Source organism: Musa acuminata, chromosome BXJ2-8 (genome assembly GCF_036884655.1).
Source record: "Musa acuminata AAA Group cultivar baxijiao chromosome BXJ2-8, Cavendish_Baxijiao_AAA, whole genome shotgun sequence".
In the NCBI taxonomy this organism is placed as follows: Eukaryota; Viridiplantae; Streptophyta; class Magnoliopsida; order Zingiberales; family Musaceae; genus Musa; species Musa acuminata.
In genome coordinates this window covers 48,492,784-48,518,992 of record NC_088345.1, presented here as the reverse complement: position 1 = coordinate 48,518,992, position 26,209 = coordinate 48,492,784, and the positions used below count along the sequence as shown (strand labels likewise).

Below are 26,209 nucleotides of genomic sequence, written 5' to 3'. Positions count from 1 at the left end.
ATGAATCATCAGAAGGGACATGGAGAGCTCTCAGACCATTCATCACCTCCGATTCTGCAAGGAATTTGATATCTTGAGGAACTCGGCTGCTGTGGGTGTTGAGGTGAAGGTGTGATGAACTTATTAAAACCCAACATTCTCATCAGACTTTCTGTGATAGATTCAATGGTCTACACAGCTTCTACCACAAATTCAAACGTAGCACTTCAAAATAGTCTCATACGATATATATATATATATATATATATATATATACTTAATAAATTAAATTAACTCATTACAATAAAACACTTGAGGCATCGGAGTGTAACAAAAAAAACTTAAACGAGAGGTACACGATTAAAATATTTAGGTTAAAGTCTATTTAGTCCATGTGATTTTAGTTAATCATGCACTTTAAGTCCTTATAGTTTATTCGGATCTAAAATAATCTATATATTTTTAAAAATATAGTATAAAAGCTCCTCCTGTCAAGTTTGAGTTAACATATATTAGAGTCTATTTACGTGACATGCTAACTCACAATAAATCATTAATATAATGATACATGTAATTTAAGTTTTTTTAAAAAAGCTGATGATCGGTGGATTTGAAAACGTGGATCGATTATCTTATCAATTTCCTTCAAAAAGAGCATTTCCATGATCTGACGGGCGGTGCGTTAGCCTTGTCTTGACATCCGTTGTAGAGAGAGGAGCCTCTTAGCACCTATGATGACTAAGGCCACAATGGAGAGCCGATCTCCTAGGCCCAAAGAGAAAACTACTTGCCGCATTGCGCGCTTTAACATCCAAATTTTCTCCCCTGTCATGCTTTAGCTAACGTCCAACATCGTCACCAAATCAATCGAGGTGTAGAGAGGGGTGAGGGATCTTATCGGAGGCACTTTCACCTTAAGAGCCACAATATAGCTTTGGTGCCTCCGCTCTTTCGAGAGCAGAGCTGCTTGTGAAATCACACTCGCAAGGATGCCATCAGCCCTGGACCTCGGTGTCGACTGACGAAGGACTACTCTATCAATGTGACTGGCAAATCAGGCGCAAGGGGGAACTCGTCCTCCATCTCCTCATTATCGCGGTAAGCTTTGTTATCTTTGTCCTCATTGGCTGCTTTTGATATAGGATTGAATTGCACACTCTCTCTCTGGTTGGGCTTCGACATAAACAGAAGTGGCTTGTCATCATTATAAACTTTAGTAGCAACCGGAATAGTGGCGACTGTAGCTACTATGTTCTCCCCTAGTTGTCATTCCTCACCTTTACTATTATTCTGACTATCATCGTTGGTAGTTCTCCTATTCGGGTTTTAGTTTTTCATCTCTCACAACGTCCCTTACTCGACAGCAAATGCATCATCTTCTCGACGATAAAGTGTGGAGAGGAAGGACGCATGGCGCCAAGAGACATAGTAGATGGGGCAAGCAAGATTGGTGTGTCTCTTGATATGGGCGATAATATAAGAAAAGTGGAAAGTGTGAGAGTACTTCGCCGTGAAGACTGATGTCTCCTAGCTCATCTTGATGTTTTTAACTTATCTCATCTCCTACAGGGTTGATTAGCTCATCTCCGATGAAATCACCATCGCAATTCAGCATCACCCTAACACAAGTCCTCTCCTACATATTGCCATCAAAACCCACAACCAAAAAAGATGTTGGAAATAAATATTTTAAAATTATTAAACAAAGTCCCATTGCGAGTTCTCCAAACCCATCACAAACCCGTAACAAGGACGACCACCCGCAAATCCACATTACCATCTACTCGAGCTCCTCCTACATCAATCCATTCACCCGTACACCACCGTGTAGGATTGGGGAGATTAAGATTAAATTTTTTTGCTCATCAACTGTAGAAAAAGAAAAAAACTTAAAAGTGGCACAAGAAGCAATGCTCTATAGAGTCAGGAGTAGTAGCTCAGGAAACACAAAAGAGATGTGGCAGTAAAAAGCCTTTAACATAATATCTTAATATGAGATGTCAAGGGTAATTTTCACAAATGGTCCCACAAGTTCCTCCTAGGAATCGAATCACGAAAACAAAGGTATTTAGTGAAGAATGACTTCTTCTTTTTCTTGTTTGTTTGAGTGACGAAAACAAGTTTCTCCTCCTCCTGGCTGGCAAGTATATAAGATCACTGTCATGGCCCCCTCCAAACACGAAAATTAGTACATTAGGTACAATTTGGTTTGAAATAACTATGCCACTACAAGATATTTTTTGTTTGAAATCATCCTCTAACCTTTCTCTATATAGATGAGGGGGTTATGATGTACGAGGGTGTGTAGAAATTATATAGAGTGAAAAATGTAACTAAATAGTATAAAGACTCTCCTTCACCACCCTCTCAATCAACCACTACTCCCTTTTATTTTACAACTTATTCAATGTACTAAGGGATGAGAAAGAGACTAATGTTTTAAACCCCTAACTTAAGATAGGTAAATGAGGTTCATCACTAATGTTTAAGTATACTTTATTAGACTTATCACTACGTTTATACAATGCTAAACAACCTACAATGTTATAAGATTTCCAATAGCAATAGGATAATTGATGCTACAATAGTTGCTCCCGGGAGCAATAAGTGTAGCAGATAATGTCACTCTCATGACAATGACTTCCAGCATTTACAGTTCCATCTCTCAGAATAACCAATTGAGTGTTCATCTGCATTAAAACATCTATTTAAGTATAAGAAGATTACACGACACCACTCATGTGTATATATGTACAAGTTGATACATGTATGCGTGCTTGCTTAGATCTATGGCCTACATGAACCTAATCATTGAATTCCCCAGTGCATGGAAATGTTGAACACTGAATAATGGTATTGTGCAAACGGATAACAACAAAAACTTTAACAAGGATTGTCCTCGTCACCTCAATTGATTATATGATCATAGAAAACCCTCAATAAACATGTTTTGAGGATCTTAAGCATGATCATCACAGGCCAAGTAAGCCTAAGTTGGATCTTCAGGTGCTTTAATTTAATGCTTCCATGCATGGAAGGGGGGACGTAGATTTGCATGGACTTGTACAAACTACGAGAAGATGAGAGGGGTTAATTAGAAGACACTGAGCTCATGAAATCGAAAGAAAAGGTGGTGGAGTAGCATTGGGATGGGAGTTATATTAATACATCGGTAGGTTCCAGGCCGACCGTGGCTCGACCGTCAAAGGAAATGCCGGACTGTAGCAAGCACACGAGGAGTAACGTTGTGAATCGCACTTGTAAGAGTTACAAAGAAACGTACAAGAAGAAACCTACAATGCAAGACCAAAACCACCCCTCTCTCTCTCTCTCTCTCTCTCTCTCTGATATTAATCTTACTTGGTGGAAACAGCATCTAGGCCAAAAGTCTCACTGCTTGTCTTTGGCCTAAGATTCTCTTAAAGTTTCCTTTTCTCCTATTTGATTGTTGTGACTTGGTGTTGTGACTTGTCAATGGAGACAAGCCTACGTAACATTAATTATAAATTTAAATTATAGAGGTAAGTTTTAGTAACTAAGGTTTTAGATTAATTAGGATTAAGATTGAATATATAAAATATGATTTTAAAAATTTTAAAAATAAATTAGAGAATATAATTAAGTTAGATGGATGAAAAGTTAGTTTAAGCAAAATATTTAGGTATCTTGAATTAATTATTATTTATAAAGTAAAAATAAGATGATTAGAAGTTTTGTATGATCATCGGATATTTTTAAGATTAAAAAATTATATAATAATTATGAGATTAATAATATTTTGTGGATGTGAGTATAAATAATTAAAATTAACATATATAAAAATTTATTTTTCTAAAATGAGAATGTTGATATATATGTGAAAGTTAAAAAAATAAATATTTTTATTTATGAAAAACTAAGTATCATTTTGATAGAGGATATATGACAGAAAATCATTTAAGATATATAGACATATGCTCAGATACAATAGTCAAATATTAGTAATACAAGAAACAATAAAAAAAAAGCTTAAAAAATTTTAATAGAGATTATAAATAAGAATTAAAATAGCAAAAGATTCATGTAGTTGATCAAATAATTAAGATTTATTATTTTATTATTATTATTATTATTATTATAGTAAAAGAGTTTTGTATATTGACTTCTTATCCTCCAATAAGAATTGCTTATGATTGTCGCCAAGCTTATACATCGCGGCTCTTATATCACTTCTCTCCCGCAGTCCCTACCGTTGTCTGGCAGGTAGTTCCTCTCCTTCTCTTTGGTTTCATGAATTGTTCTTTGTTTGATGTTTTACTGTCTAGTCTTCTTCTGATTTTGTGATCATCTGTAGATCTTGGTGGCTTAGAACTTGTTCCTTCTCTGTGTGTCTCGCTTCGTTCTACTCTCTGTGAGCATCCCTAACCATGGCAGATCACTACACTAATTTCTTCGAGGCTTTCCTCAGCAACAATACTTTCTCCTCCTCCACCCCATCCTCTCCGGCAGTTGCCACCACCTACGGCTTCTCCCACGGCCACACCAGTTCTCCTCCTGTGAGAGAGGCCCTCCCTCTCCTCAGGCTGAGTCCCACAAGGCACCCAGGGGAGGACAACACCTCTTGCAGCGTGTTTGATGAAGGTGGAAAGGACGAGGCCATGTGCATCGATGGCGAAGCTGATGCTGCGGTTATCGCTCTCCACTTAGGCCCTCCAAGCCCCGGTGCAGTTGATCTAATATCAAGAAACTCTTCGGAGGCTGATACTGAACAAAAAGGAGGAGGAGGAGGTGATGGTGATGTGGTTCCCTTAGGTTACCCTTCCAATCCCATAGGAAGGATCAACAAGGGACAGTATTGGATTCCCACCCCATATCAGATCCTCATTGGTCCAATCCAGTTCTCTTGCCCGGTGTGCAGTAAATCTTTCAATAGGTACAACAACTTGCAGGTAATCTTTTCTGCCTTCCTCTTCGGTTCTTCAAATCACTTCTGTTGATTTCTGATCTTCGTTTTAAGCTATTCCCTTTGCACTCATCATTGTCCCAAGTCTGGCCTAACCGAGACTGGGATGGATACTGTATGCCTCCTCTACTTTTTATGTGATGGAACTACACGCAACCTATGTTCCGATTCATGCTTTTTGTGCTTTTTGGAGTTTGTTGACATATACATACATATATTGTGCGTTGGGAGTTGCAGCAACACTGAAAAGATCTCAAGTCCTTTCAGGGTACCTTCGGTTCATACATAGAGAAGGATAAAATCTTCTGCACCCAAAGTGCACTGTATCAGGAAATCGAGGTCCTTGTGTCTTCTGACCTTAGATTTATATGGGCTTTGTCTACAAAATAAGAGAGAGAGGATCTCTCTGTGGGTGTGTGTGATAACTCATGCAGTGAGTCTTTTCCTTCGTTTCTTAGATTTCATCTAGTGAGTTCTTTGACCGGCGGCAACCCAGCTTGCCAATAGGACAAGCTCAACAGCGTAGTGTCAGAAGATGATAGCAGGTTTTCATCAGTACAATTCTTCCAGAGGCCCCTCCCTCGTGGCAGGAAGAATAATTCTAACCTTCATACGCTGAAGACCGAGTTCAAGATTGTCAAGCAACGCTAATGACCTAAAATTTGATTCCTCTTCTTTCTATACCCTTAGAAAAGATGAAGTAGAACTCTCCTCATTTCATGTTTGTAACTATCGCCAGAAGATATTGCACAAAGATAGCTAAATTGATAGTGGTGTTTCAATGGCAACAGATGCATATGTGGGGACATGGATCACAGTACAGGAAGGGACCAGAGTCGCTAAGAGGCATCCAGCCGACGGCGATGTTACGGCTTCCATGCTACTGCTGCGCGCCCGGTTGCCAGAACAACATCGACCATCCGAGATCGAAGCCACTGAAGGACTTCAGGACCCTCCAAACTCACTTCAAAAGGAAGCACGGAATCAAACCCTTCGTGTGCCGGAAATGCGGCAAGGCCCTCGCGGTTCGCGGCGACTGGCGGACCCATGAGAAGAACTGCGGGAAGCTGTGGTACTGCATCTGTGGCTCCGACTTCAAGCACAAGAGGTCGCTCAAGGATCACATCAAGTCCTTCGGCCGGGGCCACGCGCCAGTCGGCGCCGACTGCTTCGAGGACGACGACGAGCCCCTGTCCGAGATCGAACAAGACTCTCTACAAGCTCACAAGGGGAGGTAATATGGCCAATGCATAATTCCTTGTAAGCGGAGAGTCATCTCAGCATCTCTTCACGCTTACTAATAACTCTCATAGATCAATGGAAATGTGTTGTTCTTATGCTGTCAGGTTAGCTATGGATCTCCTTTCTTTCCTGTAGTTCACTTTAGGCTTATATGCAAGGTAGTGTTTTCTGGCTGTTGTTACGATCTTTTCGAGTTATCTCTCAAAAAAGGGAAACAAGCTATTGCTTCTTGTTTCGGTTTGCTTGTAGTGAAAGATAACCAAGGGCATGCTTGATCTGTTGCTCTCTGAAAGATCCTCTACTTTAAGCTTCTCAGGCAGGCAGAAATCTTTTAGGAACGCATGGATCTTTCTTTTCACCAATACTGTGCCCTCATTCTTCCTTTTCTATGATCTGTCATGCCTGTCAAACCAGTGGGGTTGCTGTTTGATAGTCTTCTTAGATGCTGCGAACAACACAGCTTTTAGGGTGATTCCATTGTGGGTTTATTGAGGGTGGTACAATATGTTTACATCAAATAATAAACATAATACCTTCTACTTTTTTCTTGGAATTCTCCAGAGCACTAGGATGTGTGCAGTCCTGGAATTCCTAGTAGCAGCACATATCCTAACATCCAATGTAGATAGTATGTGCTGTAAACATATGTCAAAACCTTTGAGGTATGCATGCATGTCTCCTTATCAATATATCCATCTTGGAGTGAATAATTCGAGACAGACATGGAGTTGACATGAAGATTGCCCACACGAGGACAATGAATATTTATTGTCTCCTGTATGGTGGTGGAGGTGCAGGTTAAAATCCCAAAGAACTTGCGATAAATTTTGTCCTGTTAAATATTTGTGCCTTTCTCCGGTCCAATGCGATGAGCTTGTCATGGGGACAGAAGGCTCTTCTCGGAATGTATCTTCGCCTTTCCTGTTCCTTCTCCACATGGAGACAGCTTTGTCTCCCCTAAGCTGAAACACTAGGCCTAGGTTTGGTCTCATTTCCTCAGGCATCTCTACAAGACAACTTTGCAGATATCTTGCATGGCTGCTTCGACAAAATAACATCTCTAAAATCGATTAATGAGCAAAGTATTAGAATACAAACGCAAAGAACTGAGAACATTCGGATATAAACAGCTCTGATCAGAGAGAGAAGAATGGCAGCTGTGGAAGTTCAAGAAGCCATCGGATGGAAATGTGAGAACGTAGTCATATTATGAAAGATGTAGGCAACTCCCGAGAAAGGAAGAGAAGAAAGGAGTGGCGAGGAGAGAAAGGCCACCAAACTACAGGGTGCAAAGCTTTGGAAGCTGTGGAGAAGCTTCAAGTTGGTTGGGGGTTGCGTCTCTTTTACCGGGGGAATAAGAGGAGACTCTCGAGGGGCTTGAGGGAGAAGACAGGGACGGAACATGTGTTCAAAGACAAAAAGATGTCTCCCAGGGTGACAAAAGAGCATTTATGTGCTGATGCTTTACTGTGACCAGAGGACGGAACATGATGATGATGATGGACTCGACTTCCCTAGCTACAATTCTCGTGGAACATCAAAAAGAGCACGCACACGGTAAGTCCAGAAGAAGGCAACACACACACACACACACACACACACATGAACACTTCCACTGTTCAACCTCACAGGAGGTAAGAATGTTAAAACATAAACAAATTGAGAATAGAATAGGAGTGATGGAAAGATTCAGTTGCCTTCTTCTTGTACTGAGAATTTTTCTCTCTCATCTTCTGAAGATCCGGGAGTCATTTCATTGAAGGGATGTGTCTCTAGTTCATATTTTATCGACTAATTCTTTCTAATGAACATCTTTGTTGAAGAAATATCTTTTTAGTCTAACTAGTTTGATTTAAACTCATGCTAATATTGTGTTAGAGCTAATGATTGATGAAAGATTAAAATTGCACCGGGTGGATAAATTGAGTGAAACAAAAAGCTAGATGAATCCATTTGACTACAGCCAACTTAAGGTCAATTTGCAATTTGACTTTAGTGAAGGTGAGAATCCGTACAAGTAAAGGGCCCAATTGACCAAGATATGAAAGAAAGATGTTATTTATATATGGTATAAAGATTGAAAAATGACTAATAATTGTCCTACACTATTAAGCATTAAAAGAGAGGGAGGATTTATATGTTTAAGTTTGACGAACAAATTAATCATTTTATATATTTAAATATTTATACGTGAGACAAAGGTCAAGAAAATAATAAGAACTATTTAAGTATCGAAGGAGTCTGACGATATATATTAGGTTTGATTCATAATTTAATAATTTATCCTTTCGAGTTATATTAATGTCCTAATTACTTTATTAAACACAAGCTAAATATTTTCATAAATTTATGTAATTCAAATATAAGAATATTATTTGACAACCAAAAACGAGTAAAAGAATTTTCTTCTCTTTTTCTCCAAAAGATCTCCAAAGAAACAACTCTCATTCAAAAACTGGCTTGAATAATATATGCATGGCTACAAAGGCAATATTATCATCACAAAAATAAGGAAAACATACTCTACATAGAAAATAAAATACACTCAAACAACATCACAGAAAGATGTAACTCTAAACTCTTTGAATCATAGCACCATTTAGGAGCTCATGAGAGGATCATGTTTCTTGGATTTGCACTACTACTCTGGTAAACAAAAGAAAAAGAAAAGGTGATCTTACTTTAAGCAAGAATAATATTTTGTTCATAAGGATTAGTAGCTGGCAAAAATGCATGCCTGCCTTTAAAGTTCTCGCACTTGTTCATAAGGAGAATCCTTGATGAGGAACAATTCCAAGTTCTGGATTACTCATCTATGTGACAGCAAATTGTATCTTCACCCCACCATTTTTCTAACAATGTCTAACCATTCTATTGCAGATAGCATGTTCATTTAGGATGATAATGAAGAGAGAGGGAGAGAGATAGACATTGCAAGTTCATGTAACAGCTGATTCAAGGTTTCTTCCTTTTGTCTGGAATTACATCTACCCTTTCTTACCTTCTTCAGTAATGGCTTTTCTCCACTTTTCATAGCATCATGAAATAAATCTAGTTGATGTTTCCATTTACCAAATGCAAAAGAAACTTGGCAGTAAGTCTGGAAAAGAAATATACCTCCTCATCATTGGATGTGGTCCAGAGAAAGGGAAATATCACCCCCTGGATGAGTGATTGGATTCTGGTGCCATTTAGATTCTTGTTGTTGGTGGGACCAGAATAGCTCATCAATTGCACAATTAGGACCATCTGATCAATTTCACATGGGTTCTGCTGTGCGGTCAGGATTTGTCTGGATCAAGGACAGCATGTTTCAGCTTGGACTGTCCTGATCCCCCAACCAGTCTCACTTGGTCAAGAAATGAAGCCATGTACCCAACACTATGGTTTTGCTGTTCTTTTTTGATTCAAACATTAAAAAGGAGGAGGAGTCTATGTAAAAATTTTGTGTGGAAATTTAGGAAACACAAAACAAAAACAAGATAAGTAGAACTGCTGAACAAGTCATTGCTCAGAACCTTATCCTTTTCTTTTCTGATGCTGGTTTCTGATTTCTTGAAAGACACTCTGAAGAAGGGGGAAAAAAGAAGATTACTGTGGGATAAAATGATTGGAAGAAGGGATGTGAAAAGTAGATTTGGGAGTTATTTTCTGCACTCCATGTAACTCTGCAAGGAGGAATAAAAAGAATCAGTTTTGCCTCTGTCATCTGAGTCTGCTTGTCTGATGAGCATAGTTTACAGTGGCAGGAAATGAAGCACCAGATGTTCAATGCAGATGCTGCTCCTTTGTCAGCATGGAGCACTTCAGAGCCTCATAAAGCCTGTTCTAATTCTGGGTTGGTACCTGACATATTCCTACAGGATTTCTTTGATGGTACTAATCATATCATTTCAGAGATCTTTTGTATGTTCTTCTTGCACTTATTTCATTAGCAAACACAACTAGAAGTCATGAAAGAAGGTGTTAGATGAACTAAGCATTGCAAACAGAGGATTAGTTGCACACATTTATCAGCATAGGATAAAAAATGATAGTTAAATTTTAAACGACAGCTCCAAATAGGAAAAAAAAAGGCTATACCATGGAAAGTAATTTTACTAGTCAACAGTTGCAGATGTCAAAGATTTCTGAACATGATGAACTAATGAATACAGTCTAGGCATGACTGATTAAAGGGAAGCTCACATCACAATTGTTCATGATAATTTTCGATCTTTACTCATATCATGCTTTCAGAAATCTTTCAATTTTTCATGAACAAGGCCATCAAAATGATGCACCTACAAGCTTTTCCTTGAGTATCAAGTTACCTAATTCTTGAGATTGCTGAAAACTTGAAGCTAGAGTGAAAGTTTTGGTAATAACATGAAATGAAAATGTTGAGATGATGTACAAATCACCATACTTGTTTGCTAAATTTGATTACCAACTGAAGTACAAAAGTGCAAACTAATTCCTCAGCCTCCATACAGAGGAGGAAATGCTAGTGTTTTATTGAAGATAAGCGAACCAGATAAAAGAAGCATATCTCACCTGATTGTTTACTTGTGTAATTGGAAAGGCTTGTCACATGAAAAGTGAAGTATTTATTTTTCTTCAGCTGTGAATAGCAGCAAGAGATTTGAGGAAGATTCTAAATATAACAGCACCACCTACATGGTGGAGAAAGAGAGTGGGTTTATATCGATCTCATCAGTAAGAGTTCCTCATATCATTTCAGTAACTATTAACTTGAGGAGCATCTTACTTGATACTTCTGCCATGTCTTCCTAATACAGGACTGTTTCTACCTATTTAGTGGTCAATGAACTCATTAAGCTTAGTGTATATGCAACAAAGCAGCTTAGTAAATAAAAAAGATGACAAATTAGTTATCCTTTCTTCTTTACATGGCCTTATTGGTTCACTTTAGCTTTAGGTACTTTATCTTCCAGTAAAATCTAGTTTCTACAGACAAGGAATGAGTGTCATGATGAAGTGTTGTTGGGAACTCATTGCCCATTGAAGAACCCAAAAGATCTTAAATAAGATGATTGGACTTCCAACATAAATCATATGTGAATTACTTTGAAGCTTCAATAATCATCATTAAACTAGGTTGAGGACTCATAAAATGTATGTTTGTGGATCAATTCAATGTTTCACGATGGGGACAACAAGCAGTCATAGATCTTTGTCATTATTGAGTTCTATTTCAGACTAACTAAATAGCCAAACCTTGGCTAATAGTACTCATGTCTCCTTTCATTATCCATAATGATAACTTTTCTCCAGTCTCTATATGTACCTCTCTTGCATCACTAATTTTAATCAACTTAATCGAAAAATCTGTAGATCTATTCTGGATGAACTTCAAGTTTAAATGAGGTTTTGAGGTATACTTGGTAGATCCTTGAAGACTTCAGAGAGTCATGTTAGGGATGAGGAACTTGAAGCTCTTTTTGGCAAATTCAGTGGCTTCACTCCTCAGGGGATTATAGTTATACTACTCTACACCAGTGATATGCCTGCAAGAACTAGCCAAAGATCATATTACCAAGCAATTAATACCCAAAATCTTGGCTAATCTAGTTTGGATTTCGCCATTCACTAGATTTGACATGCAAATCACAGCATCTAAGAACTTGGATCATAAGAAAATCTTTTATGATCTAAAGTATAAAGAGAAGATATTGTTCATTAAAACAAAGATACAGGATGAGATGATGGTCAAGTTTTAAGAGTCATATCTAACACAGTGATGATAGTTTTCCTCAAGGCAATTCACATGAACACCAAAACCCATCTTAGATAGATAGAAGATACAAATCTCTGGTGTTATCTCAAACGCTTGCTGAAGCATGAAAAAGTTACTCCTTTATGACGATGTTATGAAAGTTCTCTCTCCATGTACAAAATTGGGAAGCAACTCATAGTATGCTAGAAAGGCAGGAAGAAACCAATTATTTTTTTCTTTTTGTTACAAGAATAAGATACATGTTAGCGAGACATTATTTCCAATATTTATTTTTTTTATATGATGCATATTTTTATAACCTTCATTTCCAATATTTATACTCTTTAATGTGATGAAAACTTTATCTACCTTTCCCAAAAAAAATAACTTTATTAATACTTAGGTGCATTACCTTTCCTCTGATACACATAAATTGTGGATTGGTGAGTCGCCTCGATTAGTGCGCTGTCAAAAGTATGGGTTTCTTTTGATGACTCCTCTTAACTGACGTGAAGAGTAGGTGTTCCGGGAAGAGCAAAGGAATCTATAGGGAGAGGTAGTTCACCGAGAGCGGCTTGGTCTTCGAGCGATGAAGCTTGGTTGGGGAGTTGGGCGATCCCCTTTGCTGGGTAGCCTCCTGGTCATGCATCTTAGCTGCACCGATAATCCTGCATAATAGGCCTGCATCGAGGATGTCCTAGCTCAACCCCTCCGATGGTTAAGTCAAAGTGATAGAGAGGGAGGTTAACAATATAAGTGAGAGAGTGAAGAACTCTTGCCCACCTGCTTGCCTTGGTTTGGCTCGAGGCTTGGCTTTTATACCTGGGAGTTGGGTGGAGCAAACAGGTCTACATCAAGGCTCCCATTATCCTACGTGGATGAGGCATTTAATGCATGTGGCTTGTCGGCGTGTGCTCCCATGGGCGACGCCTAGAGACTGTTAGGGTTAGGTAGGGCATGATCCCTTCATTGTTTGCTCAGAAGAGAAGGCTAGTGAGGCTGAGCCATGTTACCAACCATAAATGTAGAGTCAAATTCTCTTTCCTAGCTACAGGATCAGTGAGGAGTGTATGATGCCTCTGGTCTAACTTTCTTGCTTCTTTGGTCAGGTAGGACATGGTCTCCTCATCGTCCAATCGGAAGAGAAGGCTGGTAAGGCTAGGCTATGTTGCCGACCATTAATATAGAGTTAAATTTTCTTTCTTAACTATGGGATCAGTGAGGAGTAGGTCTCACGAACCCATTTCGAGAAGCTAGGGCAAGCAACGTGACCTTCTACTGACAATTGTAGAGAGTAAGTGGTTCCCGGGCTTTTATTTAGGTGTTGCTTATGTGGTAAGGGGAGCTGGGGAATACTAGGATTATCTCTATCATGCTGAGATAAAAATTTTAATTCTAAATATTTCTACCAATAGGTGAATCAAATATTTGAAATCTTATCAAACAATAAATCATTAATTAGTATTTAAATAATATAAAAATGATTACACGTGCGTATTTGAATTTCATGTCACTCTCAACTTGACATGAATATCCCTTAATTTCATGATTGGAACATGATGATATTGACTGTGATACATAATGGTTCTAATAACTATTAGAACATGAATATCTCAATGATCTTATGAAATTATGTCCCATGAGATTATCCATTAAATTTTATTAATTACTTAAATCACATATAAAAAGTTCTTAGGTGATAGGGAATTTATCGACATGTGATTGTCATGTGAGATCTAAGTCGTTATGACAAAGATTAAGTAAAGAAACACAAGCTTCCTTTTCTCATTATGGCAAAGACAGCAATCACAAATTTCCTTCTCTCCCTTTATAATAAGGAAAGCAATCTTAAGCTTCATTTCTCTTCCTCTATGATAAGGAATGCTATCACAAACTTCCTTCTCATCTTCAAGGTATAAAAACAATCATAGATAGGGAAAAGTGAGGTTCTCTCCTTTCTATAATTACTTAAACATACAATTAGGAATCTCAAAATACTAACTTGAGCATCGAAGGGACTAGATTGAGAAACTTCTCTCGATCTTAGTCTTTACGAAGGTGACACCCTAAGAGCGTAATACTTTCACCTTGGGAGCATAGTATTTACACCTCGGGAGTGTAGTATTTTCTCCTCAAGGGCATAGTATTTTTACCTCAAAGATACATTAGATATTCTTATATATACAAGTCTAGACCACATCGGGTTGACTAAGATATCAATGATACTTTCCCCTAACAGTATATATCATGGAGACAATATGGTTTAGGATCACTTACATCTTGTTGAACAATTTATCAAATTTAAGTTGTAAGAGTATCGTTCTAAATAAGTTAGAATATGGTAGAGTATATTCCAGTATAATCAATATAATTCTGAAAATTTTATTAAGTGTTAGGAGAAACTATCATTGACATCTTGAGTATCTCTTAGAGAGAGTGACATTATTGAGAACATAGCACATCACCAACTTGAAATAATTCTAACCTTAAAGCCTTTGATATCGTTAACTTGAAAAGCTTAGTGTACCTCACGTCAAAAGTTCTATTCTTTTGTATCTCAATTCTCATAGGTGTGCTTCAGCTCTAAGTTTACTAATCAGGTTAAGTCTAGCTCAAAATCCCTCCTTAAATATTTCTTTGTTGAAGCTCTTAACCCAAGGTGTCGAGAAGACTATTTTGGGTAACAAGACAGCTTCTATACTGAATGCCAAACTAAACGATAATTCTCTTGAGCCAGTCTTGGGTGTTTGAGAGGCCTATAGAATGCTTGGTAGCTCTTCCACTTGAGTGTCTTTTGCCAGTTATAGGTGTCCTACAAGATAATCACGTGAGTGATGATACATGTGACACATTGCATAGTCCATTTGATTATAATAATAATAATAATTATGATAGTCTCTTTGAAAATAATAATAATAATAATAATAATTATTATTATTATTATTATATTTTCTTATTTTATATTATTTGATTGATATATTGTGATGTCTTTGGATCTATGTAATGAGAATTGAATCATGATGAGATCATGATAATAACACCAATGAGAATTCGCTTATAAACATATACTCTAAATATTTCCAATCATAGGTTACTCGAGAGAGACATCAAGATAGTCGGACATACCAATGTACTATATACATGTCCATATGATAGAGGTAGCTAGTCTTGTAGCTGCTTGTGTAAGGGCACTAGGGATATAGTACATGTGTTTATTGGATAATGAGTTCACTTAATGATCCGCTCATAGAATGGTGGATGGATAATGGTACCTCATTGTTAGATAGTGATTCCGTGATCCCAATTCTGTGTTTAATCCTTAAACTCGAGATACCATGGATGCTTTATATGAGTACTCTATTCTTTGATACCAGACTTACAGATCTGGAGGTTTCAAATCTAGCATAACCAGTCATCGGGAGTGATAGCTAACTTTACGAGGGTAATTAAGTATCGTTAGAGGATCATCTATTCTCGGTATCATGAGAGGAATGTCCCGTGTGTTCTCGTTCAAGAAAATCTCTAGCTAGAGTCATTCAGATTGAGAGAGAAGAAGTTCTCTGGAAGAATCCAATTAGAGCGAGAATCGAGTAGATTCTGTATGGGCTTGATAACACCATGCCCGACATACAGTTTTTGAGATACTAGGTGGATGAAGGACTATAGATACATGATAACTAAGGAAAGACAAGTCCAATGAATTATATCCCCTTATACCGTCTCGGGACTATGACATAGTGGCCTAGTATATCTATAGCCGATAAGTTGAGTAAATTACCTGTAGGGAAATCTAGGGGCAACATCACATGAGCAATGGAAGAACATAAAATAAAAACCTTAAATTTTCTAATATATATTTATCGTCATGTGAAGATTGGTGTGCAAAACCCACTGAACAAAAAACCACATGTGAGATAGTTGTGTTACTTGGGGAGATTGTATATCCTTGAATCCTTATAAATTTGTAGGAGAGGATAAAGGAGATCAAGCGTCCTCCTCTCGATCCACATAGTAGGGATATGACGACGCTCCTCAAATCTCCATACCTGCTATCTGAGGAGAAGAAAAGAGGAGAATAGGAGGTGGCAACTAAGAAGCCCCAACCTATGAGCCTTTAGTTCCCTCCTATTTATAGAGGCTCTTAGTTAACCCTAATGGATCATGCCATATTGAGTATTGGATCCTATCTAATTACACAAGTCTCTTAGATTATGGGGTCTCTACCCAATAATCTCTTATTAGCTCTTATTTGATCTTATCTATGAGATCCAATAATTCATGGGCTTATTGGATATCTAATAAGATAGGCGCTCCAATAGATATATCATATCCGAACCTCTGCTCGTCGCAACACCTACCATATATGTATGACCCTCTAAGCCCAATATCGAGCTGACCGTAAGTCATACATGTTAGAACTCTTTATGACTTAGTGAATCTTTATCTCTATAATTACTCACTCGACTTATCGACTACGGATGTACTAGGCCACTACACCGTAGTCCCCAAACGATACAAGGAAATCTAATCCTTTGGACCTATCTGTCCTTAGTTACAATGTATATATAGTCCCTCATCCATCTAATATCCTAGAGACCATATACTGGGCATGGTGCTGTCAGGCCTATACGATTTCTCCTCGAGTCTCGCTCTAATCAGATTCTCCCGAAGAACTCTTTTTCTCTTAATCCGAATGACCTTGACCAAGGATTTGTTTAAGTAAGAATATATATGATATTTCTCTCATGATATTGAGAGCAGATGATCCTCTATGACACTTACTTAGAGCTCTCGGGTGAGTCAAAGCATGAAGAGAAGTGCTTCATATTTGACCTAATTATTGGAGATTTTGAACTTGAACCATAGAGCTTGTTTCTATATAGAGTGTCTTTTCCTCCCCTTATTTGAGCCTAAGCAGTATTGCCATTGAGGGCTTCGAGTGTACATTCTTAAGAAAGTAGAGCTCGAACTCTTTTGCAAGCTAAGCGAAGGAGCCAACCAAGAGTAACTTCAAATAGGTATACTACTTTTGCACTGGGCCTCTCAGCATCATTGAGAATGCACAACACATCAGAGTGTTTGAGGTGTTATAGAGGGAAATTTGGGTGCATAAGATAACAGTGTGTTCAACCAGGCCAGTACTACCTTCAAAGGTTTCTGACAACAAGAGGCAGAAGTTGGTTGGGATTGATTCCTCTTGGATATTCTACGCGAAGGACTAATTCAAAGTAGGATTTATTGGATTCTCCTCACCGAACTATTGAAATTTTTGTCGCATCTCATCTATGCAATGGTCAATTACCTCTATTGAACCTTCAAGGAGCTATCCATTGAATTCATTGATCAAATCTCGGAGTAAAGCGATGGTGCAATAGTATATTAGACTCCACCATTAGAGAGTGGGGGGCTCCTTCAGTAGGCAGGCAGCTCCACAGATCTTAAGCGATCTTGCGATGCTGTCGGGTAGATTTCAATGGGTGTCGGTGCTAGTGGCAATTGAGGCATCAACCATAACTAAGATGGTAGCATCACTTATTGGGCTAGCTAAGGTAGGAGCAAAGCAATAACTTGCAACATGCCCATGAGTGTTTGCATCTGATGGGTGAAGTTCAAAAGCATCTTAATGGAAAATGAGCAGGTGGCTTGAGTTTATCCCCGATTATGAGGGGGCTTAGGTCACTAAACAAACGTCGGTGCCTTGTTAGCGTTTGCGTCAAGGTGGACGCATCCACATGTGAGAAGGATATCGGTTGCCTCCCTTGAGTAAAAAGATTATAGGTTGGAGGCAGGGCCTTCTTATTGGAGCATTCGTTGAGAGGATAGGTAGGCGGACATTCCTGAGACATTGGGCTCTCTTTCTAATATCAAAATATTATTAACGTCTTGGTTAGCCTAATGTACTCTAAACTCGTATATGTACGAATGTTTGAGGTAGAAATACTATACTCCTAAGGGAGAAATACTATGCTCTCAAGGTGTCACCTATACGAAGATCGAGGTCGAAAGAAGTTTTCTAACTCGATTCATTCTAAGCTCAAGTTAGTAATATGAGTTTACTGAAATATGGGTTTGAATAGTTTTAAAAAGAAAAAGCCTCACTTTTTCCTGTCATATAAAGAAAGTTTGTGATAATTTTTCTTGTCATATAAAAAGATAAAATTTAAGATTACTTTTCTTGACATAATAAAATTTATGGTTATCTTTCATAGAGAAAGAGAAAAAACGTGAAACGAAAAAAAAAAGAAAAGCTTATCATTGCTTCGAATCTTTGTGATTAGGATCTCGTGTCAATCACGTGTCAGATAGATTTTCTATTATATATTAACGTCTTATATAAGAAAAAAGAAAAAAAAAAGTTAACAAATAAAAAAAAGATATATTTGAGAGCAGTAAAAGAATTAGAGCCATTTCTTGACCGTGCCTCGAGTTGTTTTGGAAGACGAACGACCCTATTCGCAACAGGTAGCGACTAAGTTGCGAATCCTTTCATTATTTTTCAGCAATATCTTAAATTTTTAGTCCTCTCGAGTCAATACCTTCGTTGTTTGACTCGATGTATTTCTTTTCACACTCAAACGCAGTAGCCTCACAATCTACCCGTCCTTCTGTGCGGCTTTCCACACCGTGGGGTCCATTTCCTCTATGCGATTAATAGCTCACCCAATCCTTCTGTAAGTACTTATAAGATCAAACTTAATTTAAACCGACGGTCATCACTTATACAAAACCCTTGTAGTTTAAGCTAACTACAGTAATAGCACTTACATACTTCTCTCACGGAGTCTTCAGTGAGGGAGTACATTCGTAGTTTTAGACCAAAATTGAGGATCATTTCGAACCAAGGTGTTTTGAGTACGAAGCGAGCCGTTGCAAGCCGTAGAAGCAAATACAATATAATTTACTAAACCCTACTATTCTCTTTTCTTCCGTCCAATCCGACTTGGATGCCGACTTCGTCTTCTCCTCTTCCCTCCATGCCGAGAAGGTGATGTCACTTGGATTCCTCACCTTCTGATCAGTCTCCGAGTTTGAACAGCTTACTCGCTGATCTATTTGCGTCTCTTTTGTCGTCGATTGAGTTTTGGTATCCTTTTTCCTTGTTAAGACATTCGATGCTTCTTTCTGGTTGTTAGGTGGATTTCTCTGCTGTGATAATCTTTTGGGAGTTGATAACGGTGTCGTATGGATGCTAATAGCAGTTCGTGGAATGAAAAATATGTGGTTCGATGTCTTAATGACCTAACTTGATGATACTGGGGCTCTTCCGAAGATGATTCGGGGCACTATGAGGATCCTGTGGATGTTGGATTTCATATGCATCTTTTGTTTGGATTTTTATGAAGAGATGTGATCTTGGTAGGATACTAGATATTGACTGGAGAAGACTTTTTTTAGTGGACTGTTACAGCTTCAGAGAACTCTAAGATAAGACAAAATAGTTTTTTGATATAAAATAGATTTTTGTGAGCTTGGTGGGGTACTAGAGATATCGACTGTAGAAGACTTGTTTGTAATGGAGTGTGACAGATTTTCGAGAACTCTAAGATAAGACAAAATAGGTTTTTGAGATAAGATATACTGTTGTGAGCTTGGTGGGATACTAGAGAGACTTCAGAGAACTCTAGGAAAAGACAAAATAGATTTTTGTGCCAAGATAGGTTGTTGGTTCCATTATCTGATTGATAGTTCAAGCTGTAGCAATTTGTAATGGTTATATGAGGACCTTAATTTGCTAGAAAAGACAATGGTAGGGGACAAAGATGGAGAGGGAAGTGGAGCATCTTGGGTTCGACAGTGTCAATGGAGAATCTTGCTACTCAAATTGATTGTGCGGGTGAGGATTGCTTTAAAGGGCTCATGAGTATTAGTATCACCATTTAGCCATAAAACAGAAATTTAATGGAGGCTGCTTGATTCACACAGAGTTTAGAATTATTTTGAAAAACAGATTGTGATGCTTCAGTGTTCTAGGGACGTCTAACATCTGGATTTAGAAGTTTGAAAGTTTTGTGGATTTTCCAAAGTGTGTAACTTCAATGTAGGAGGCTCCTATAGCTGCTGTTATTGCTGTCCATCTATCTGAGTTTGAGGACATGGTTGCAAGTTGATATTTGGATCTTCTGATTTTGTAAACCATGGTGTTTTTATTTTTGGATTAAAGTTGATTTTATATATCAGTATAGGTCAGCCATATAAGGTATGCTATTGTTATAATATTTCATGCAAACTTTTCTCCCAAGATTTTTATTATGAGAATCCTCGAGAATCCTCGTGGCCCATCGGTAGATCTCTATTCAAAATATGGAGTTGACTTTGGATTACATCTATAATAGTGCATCTGATATTTTATCTCAGATCTCCCAAAAACATTGGACTTGATTTCCAGATCTACTCTACATTATGATTCATGTGTAGTCGGCTTCCAGGTTGAATAACTTAGTTGACTATTTATGTATGTTGTTTTATGGTAACATTTTTAGGACTCCAAATTAGAGGATGCTATCAGTGTATCTTGTGCAGAACTGATACTTGCCCAGGGTTGGCCTAATATCAACAAGTCAAAGCTTAAGTATTAGACATTTGACCATGCTTTCGCTGTAGGAATTTCTCAGATGTTCTACTGTCATCAGTATCAAGAACTATTTCTATATAAGCGACATTGCATATTTTCACTCTATTTTATGGCCTTATTAAACATGAACATTTGGTTGTGTTATCTAATATATATTTTTATAACCCAGAATTCTTTGCAAGTACTTTGCACGTGGAACATGCTTAAAAGGGGAGTATTGTGAATTCTCACATGATTGGAGAGATCAATCTAATAATGTAATATCACTATACTTTTTTTTTTTGTCAATCATGTTGGTTACTTTCAGTTTCCAGTGTACATAGAGCTTTGCTGTAACTATTTTCTGCTTATTTGCGTTGGTAGGTATGTAACTTCTATCAAAGAGGGTTGTGCACCTATGGAAGTAGGTGCAGGTATAACCATATTGGAGTTTCTTCTCATAATTCATATGATCCAGCATCACCAATATCTCATCAGAGTTATCATGTAGAATCTAGTTCTTCTCAATTTGCTCATCCACCTAGAGCTTCTTTGAAAGGAGAAACTAGTCAGGCTTTTAGAATTCCAGTGGACTTGCCAGTTTCATGCCAATCTCATACCCCTCCTTTGGAACATGCACAAAAGCAGAAACATGGGGCTGATATTTCTCCAAGCAATGAGGGCAGCCATGTTCCTGCACACATGAGGCCAGCTGATTCAGAAATTTGTGCCCTTCACATCACTGGTAGTTGCCTGCATGGCAAAAGTTGCCCTGATGTTCATGGGGACATGTGTTCCATTTGCGAAATGCATTGCTTGCATCCATTCCATCAAGACAAAAGAGAAGAACACATAACAATGTGTCAGAAAAATAACAAGCTCCATGAAACTACGAAATACAGTCAGGAGATAGAATGCAGTATCTGTCTGGAGCGAGTACTTTCTAAGCCCACAGATGCTGAACGGAAGTTTGGAATACTATCTGAGTGTGACCACCCATTCTGCATTTCATGTATTCGGAACTGGCGTCGGAATTCTCCAGCTTCTGGGATTGATTTGGACACTGCACTAAGGGCCTGCCCGGTGTGCCGAAAGCATTCATACTTCGTTGTTCCCAGTGTTACTTGGTTCACCACAAAGGAAGAAAAACAAGAAATAATCACTAGCTACAAAGACAAGCTCAAGTATGTAAAGTTTACATATCCGCATACTGATTCAAGTTGTTTTGCATTTTATTTGCACTAACCTAGTTTTTTTTTTTTTCATGTGGACTATGTAATGTTAGAAAATTTGTGGTGAAGTAATTAATCTAATGCCTTTGTAATCTATGACTACATATTAGTTATTCTGTTTGTAAGTATAATTTTATATGATAGTTTCCATTTTATGGGATTTCATCTTTATATAAATGATGAGTACATGTATTACGAAATTCCTGTTGTTTAGTTATAAATGCTGCTTTGCCCCAATGTGTTTTATCAATTTCTCCTAAATGGAAACAGATAAATTTGGATTATGAAAATTCAGCTTGATTATCAGCTCAGACTCAGATATTATCTTCTAAGCCATTTAAATAATATAGGCATGAGTGACATATCCCAGAAGATTATCAATTCTTATATCTGCTAAGCTTCCTGACTCTCTATCACTTTTGGTTTTTGCTTCTTTCTTTTGGGTGCTTCATGAGCTTCCACTGGTGTAAATTATACATAAACAACGATATCTATGTTGCATATATGTCTGTGCATCAGCTAGATTTGTTATTCGGTTATTTGCTTAGCTTTTGAACCTAGAAACTCCCAAGAGTAATGACCAAAACAAACTCTGAAGTAACTCACTTCTGACATACAAGCTGACTAAAGTGCTGACAATTTAAAATTAAGCTGGACTCTATATTGCTGGACTGTACATACAAGCTGTGAAGTAACTCAAGATGAATACGTTAACAAGGAATAAATCTTATTACGAATAATTTAAAATTAATTGCAAGACAATGCTTCATTGCAAGACAATGCTATATTATTATTTATGAAGCTGTTCTAATAACTTAGGCAATCATGTAGTAGCTTCTATGGACTTCAAATGATGATCAAATTTTATTATTTCTTAATCTAATTATGCACAATGTGGTCGGATTCATACCATTTTTTTGGCAGGTTGATTGATTGTAAATATTTTGACTTTGGTAACGGAACATGTCCATTCGGGGCTAGTTGTTTCTACAAGGTTAGTGTGGTTTATGCTTTTGGCTTTCTTTGTTTCACATGGGTGTTATATGCGAATGTTTTAAATCATGGGAACAACTTCATGTAAATTGAAAAATAGCTTCAAGGTGGTACATTTCTTTCTGGATATGTGTGCATAGCTTGCTAGGCAGAAGTAAATATATAAAAAAAGAAAGGAATGCTGGATATGCATACAAAATTATTTTTTATGCATTTTAATTATATTCTATATGCTAGAAACATAAATTTGTAGATGTCATTGAAGAATTTTATCTTCTATATTAATATATTTTAGAATAAATTATCTATGATAGAAAATTTTATCCAATCTGGCAAAATATAATTAATATATACATTTTTTCCCCCTTTGTGTTTCTCTTCTCTCCTTTGCTCCTTTCACCTTTTTTTAATCAACAATTGAGATGTGAAACTTGGTTAGGTGGGGCTTATGTCAGTGGATAGTTGTGATGCGTGAAATAAGAATTCTATCAAAAGTACAGAGAGGATCTCCACTTGAACTAATCTGTTTGTTGATGGAGTTTGATTCCCTTAACTGTCATGGGATCAGGGAGCCCTTTCCTTTATCCCATATCCATCTTCCTTTCCCACCCGCTTTGGCTCTCCCTTCTCACTGCCCTTGCAAGTGACATGAATATTTCTGTGATTAGTGGTATTTTCTTTTTCTCGTTTGCTTCTTTCTATCCTTCCCTCCTATTTTCCTCTCAGCTTCCCCAGTGTGTCCATCTGTCAGTGGACTGAAGCATGCTGTCTATGGCACATTGATTGCATGGTGATGTGTGTCTAATGTGTTGTTGTTGGGATCGGGGATCCAGCTAACACTACTTGCATCAGCCATATGTTTTCTCTTTTAGTCATGTGAACATGTGTTTGCATGTCTCTCAAGCATCATATTGTGCAGCTGAATCAAATAAGAACTCTAGCATACTATCTCTGGGTCATTACCTAATTTAGACGTGTGGAAGCAAAATTGCAATGTTTGGCATGGGCTGCATGGTTAATGCTTTTGTCTAATTTACAACAGACTATTAGTTAGCATTTCAAATAAACATTATATGCCTATATATTTGCCAATAACTATCTTCCAAATAGAAGTTAAGTGACTGTATAGCGCATGTCATTCTTTAAGTTCTTACAAAATTGTGGACTATTAGCTTTCCTATATTAGCATGACTGTGGCCCATACCTAATTAGTATGCATTGCTAAAATGCAATGATTAGCTCTGAAAGACCATGGATGAAGGCTAGAGATTTGTGAATATAAGCACTTGTATTCCAAATCCCAGATCAAACCCCATTAATATGCATGTCTTGAAGTTTTTCAATTTTGAATTTGTGTGTTTGTGGTATTATTATGTGTTGCTAGAATGATTTTTTTAATCTAGTTATTTATTTTTCCTTATTACATAATTTATTTTTAGGGAGATTGATCAAGTTATGCAATTATCAAGAGTATTTTTTTTACCTGTAACTTGAGAATTTATGTTCCTGGCTTTGAGAGGGACGATATGTGGGATTAGGAGATAGTTAATATCAAGAAGTTCTCGTTGTTGTTTTCTTGGCTTGGTTCTTGATACCCCACTAGTAAGAAGGAAACTGGACAGAAGCGCCCTGCTTTATTGGTTAAATCATGGGCTAGTTAGGTATACTTAGGCAACTAAATTTCCAGAAAGCTGATTACTATATTTGATAAATGGTGATGTTTCATATGTGCAATTTCTGTTCCTGTCGTTTCATGAGATTGTTTAGATTATCATGTCTAGAGCAATGTAATTTTTAGTCGTCTTAAAAAGTCAGACTTGTAATGACTGCTGCCAGGCATTAGTTAATACCAGGATATTTCAATGTACTGTATGGTCTGTGTGCAAAGTTCCTCTAAAGAAATTTCACCATTAAATTGTTATGCCATTGTGGATCTTGTGGTTGCCCAGTTGATTTCTTGGCAATTATAGCCTAAAATTAAACTCTAGTATGGTGCATGCGAGGCACAATGGTAACTCAATGTCGTGAGGTGCCTCTTGTTCCATCCATGGGCTAGTCCTTTCCTACTTGGATCCCTCATCATGTCTAATTCTTGGTTCTCGATGATACGTTTGTCATGACTCACCAAAATTGGATAATTAACCCTTTCACTTGATGATCATGAATTTCCGGTCGAAATGTTTTAGCCCACTTGAATAGTTTAACAGATAACCCTTTTTCACTTGGATCCATTAATACTATTTTGGTCTGATAGGATAATTGATCCATTAACTTGATAAACCTAGGATTCTATAATCCAAAGTGCTTAAATCTAAGTTTACATTGCACATCACTTTAGCTGATGGAACAACTCAATTGGCTTCACACATCCAACGTCAAACTAAAACTGGGGTGTAACATGGACTTTCTTGACCACACAAATTAGTGCTTACGGATTGGCTGAGAACCTGAATTTTTTGCTTATGATGATGATATGAGATTATGTTCCACTTCAGGACATATGGAAAAAAAGATGAACCCTTATCTTAGCATATACTTTGTTAGTCCAAGTATGTCCTTTTTCTGTATGATAAAATGTTAATTTTTTTTTTCTAAATCGAGGTATTATTGTCATTGTCATTGCAATTTTTTTCGAGTACCTCTTTCTGTAATTTTATTAGTCACATGCATGGAGGTTTTGGACTTATGACCAATGTCGAATTCATTATGTTCCAGCACACTTACAAGCCACATGCAAATAGGCGAAGTGCATATAGGCCTCACAGAAACAGGCCCCATCCACACAGGTCCCGACAGATAATGGAAAGAGAAGAAATAGAAGATTTTATCAACCCATTTGCCTTGGAGGATGAGTTAGCCAATCTTGCTGCTCTGCTTGATGTGGACGAAGAAGAATCTGAGGATCTTGATGAAGAGGATTTTGGCAGTTTACTACTCATGCATATGAGTTTTCTTCTTATGCATATGGATGATGAAGAACTACTAAGCGATGACGACAACTAATTCTGATAATGTGCTGCTGCCATATATATTTTGTCAATGGATTAAACTACTAGTCTCCTGAGTTTCCTTCAACTTTTATCACGGAGTTATGTTCAAATCTTGATCTGGCAGCATTTTACTGTCATCTAGTTTTGTGCTTGCATGTGCCATATGTTTTTGGTGTAAAATTTACAGCTGAGCACAAATCTCTGAATCACTAGCAACTGGAATTTAGTCGATGCCTATTCACTTATTGAGAAGGTTCTCCTGAGGCACTATGCCAGTGTCATTGACTGATTATGATTTTTGCATATCATTAAAATTGATCCAACCAGAGGTCTCCATGACCTTATCTCCCATATTTTGCAAGTAGCAGCCCAATATGGATATAAACTTTAGTTCTTGAATTTAAAGGATGTTATCCAGGGCTAGCAGGAGAGATGATCATCAGGTGATTGGGGTCATCATGATTTGTTGGCCACTTGCAGTGGGAGTTCTAATCCTCAACTGTTGTTGAAGCTCAGTAAAAGTCAAACTGCAGCTCCTCTGGAGCATGAAATAAAGTGCCA

The 26,209-nt window shown here is 37.6% G+C and overlaps 2 protein-coding genes across 3 annotated transcripts; both read left to right on the top strand.

Annotated features, from left to right (window-relative positions):
• The first annotated feature begins 4,169 nt into the window (after positions 1 to 4,169).
• On the top strand, positions 4,170 to 6,266 carry LOC103996255 (zinc finger protein WIP2-like). Its single transcript, XM_009417135.3, has 3 exons — positions 4,170 to 4,221; positions 4,313 to 4,907; positions 5,713 to 6,266. The coding sequence occupies exons 2-3, from the start codon at positions 4,386 to 4,388 to the stop codon at positions 6,157 to 6,159; spliced, it is 969 nt and encodes a 322-aa protein (XP_009415410.2). The 5' UTR covers positions 4,170 to 4,221; positions 4,313 to 4,385; the 3' UTR covers positions 6,160 to 6,266.
• A 12,507-nt stretch (positions 6,267 to 18,773) lies between these two features.
• Positions 18,774 to 25,883, top strand: LOC103996256 (E3 ubiquitin-protein ligase makorin). Of its 2 annotated transcripts, XM_009417136.3 has the most exons (5): positions 18,774 to 18,867; positions 20,624 to 20,711; positions 20,818 to 21,617; positions 22,590 to 22,659; positions 25,374 to 25,883. In XM_009417136.3, the coding sequence occupies exons 1-5, from the start codon at positions 18,827 to 18,829 to the stop codon at positions 25,659 to 25,661; spliced, it is 1,287 nt and encodes a 428-aa protein (XP_009415411.2). In that variant the 5' UTR covers positions 18,774 to 18,826; the 3' UTR covers positions 25,662 to 25,883. The 2 variants fall into 2 exon arrangements, with proteins under 2 accessions (XP_009415411.2, XP_064978415.1); XM_065122343.1 differs by lacking the exons at positions 18,774 to 18,867; positions 20,624 to 20,711 and adding an exon at positions 18,883 to 19,716.
• The last annotated feature ends 326 nt before the right edge of the window (positions 25,884 to 26,209 follow it).

Bases quoted from the DNA above. Each gene is read 5' to 3' on its own strand.
- LOC103996255 (XM_009417135.3), top strand. From the start codon at position 4,386: ATGGCAGATCACTACACTAATTTCTTCGAGGCTTTCCTCAGCAACAAT. The intron at 4,908-5,712 runs GTAATCTTTTCT...CAATGGCAACAG, and splicing joins ATAGGTACAACAACTTGCAG to ATGCATATGTGGGGACATGG.
- LOC103996256 (XM_009417136.3), top strand. From the start codon at position 18,827: ATGCCGACTTCGTCTTCTCCTCTTCCCTCCATGCCGAGAAG. The intron at 20,712-20,817 runs GTAATATCACTA...TTGCGTTGGTAG, and splicing joins GGAGAGATCAATCTAATAAT to GTATGTAACTTCTATCAAAG. The intron at 21,618-22,589 runs GTATGTAAAGTT...TTTTTTTGGCAG, and splicing joins AGCTACAAAGACAAGCTCAA to GTTGATTGATTGTAAATATT.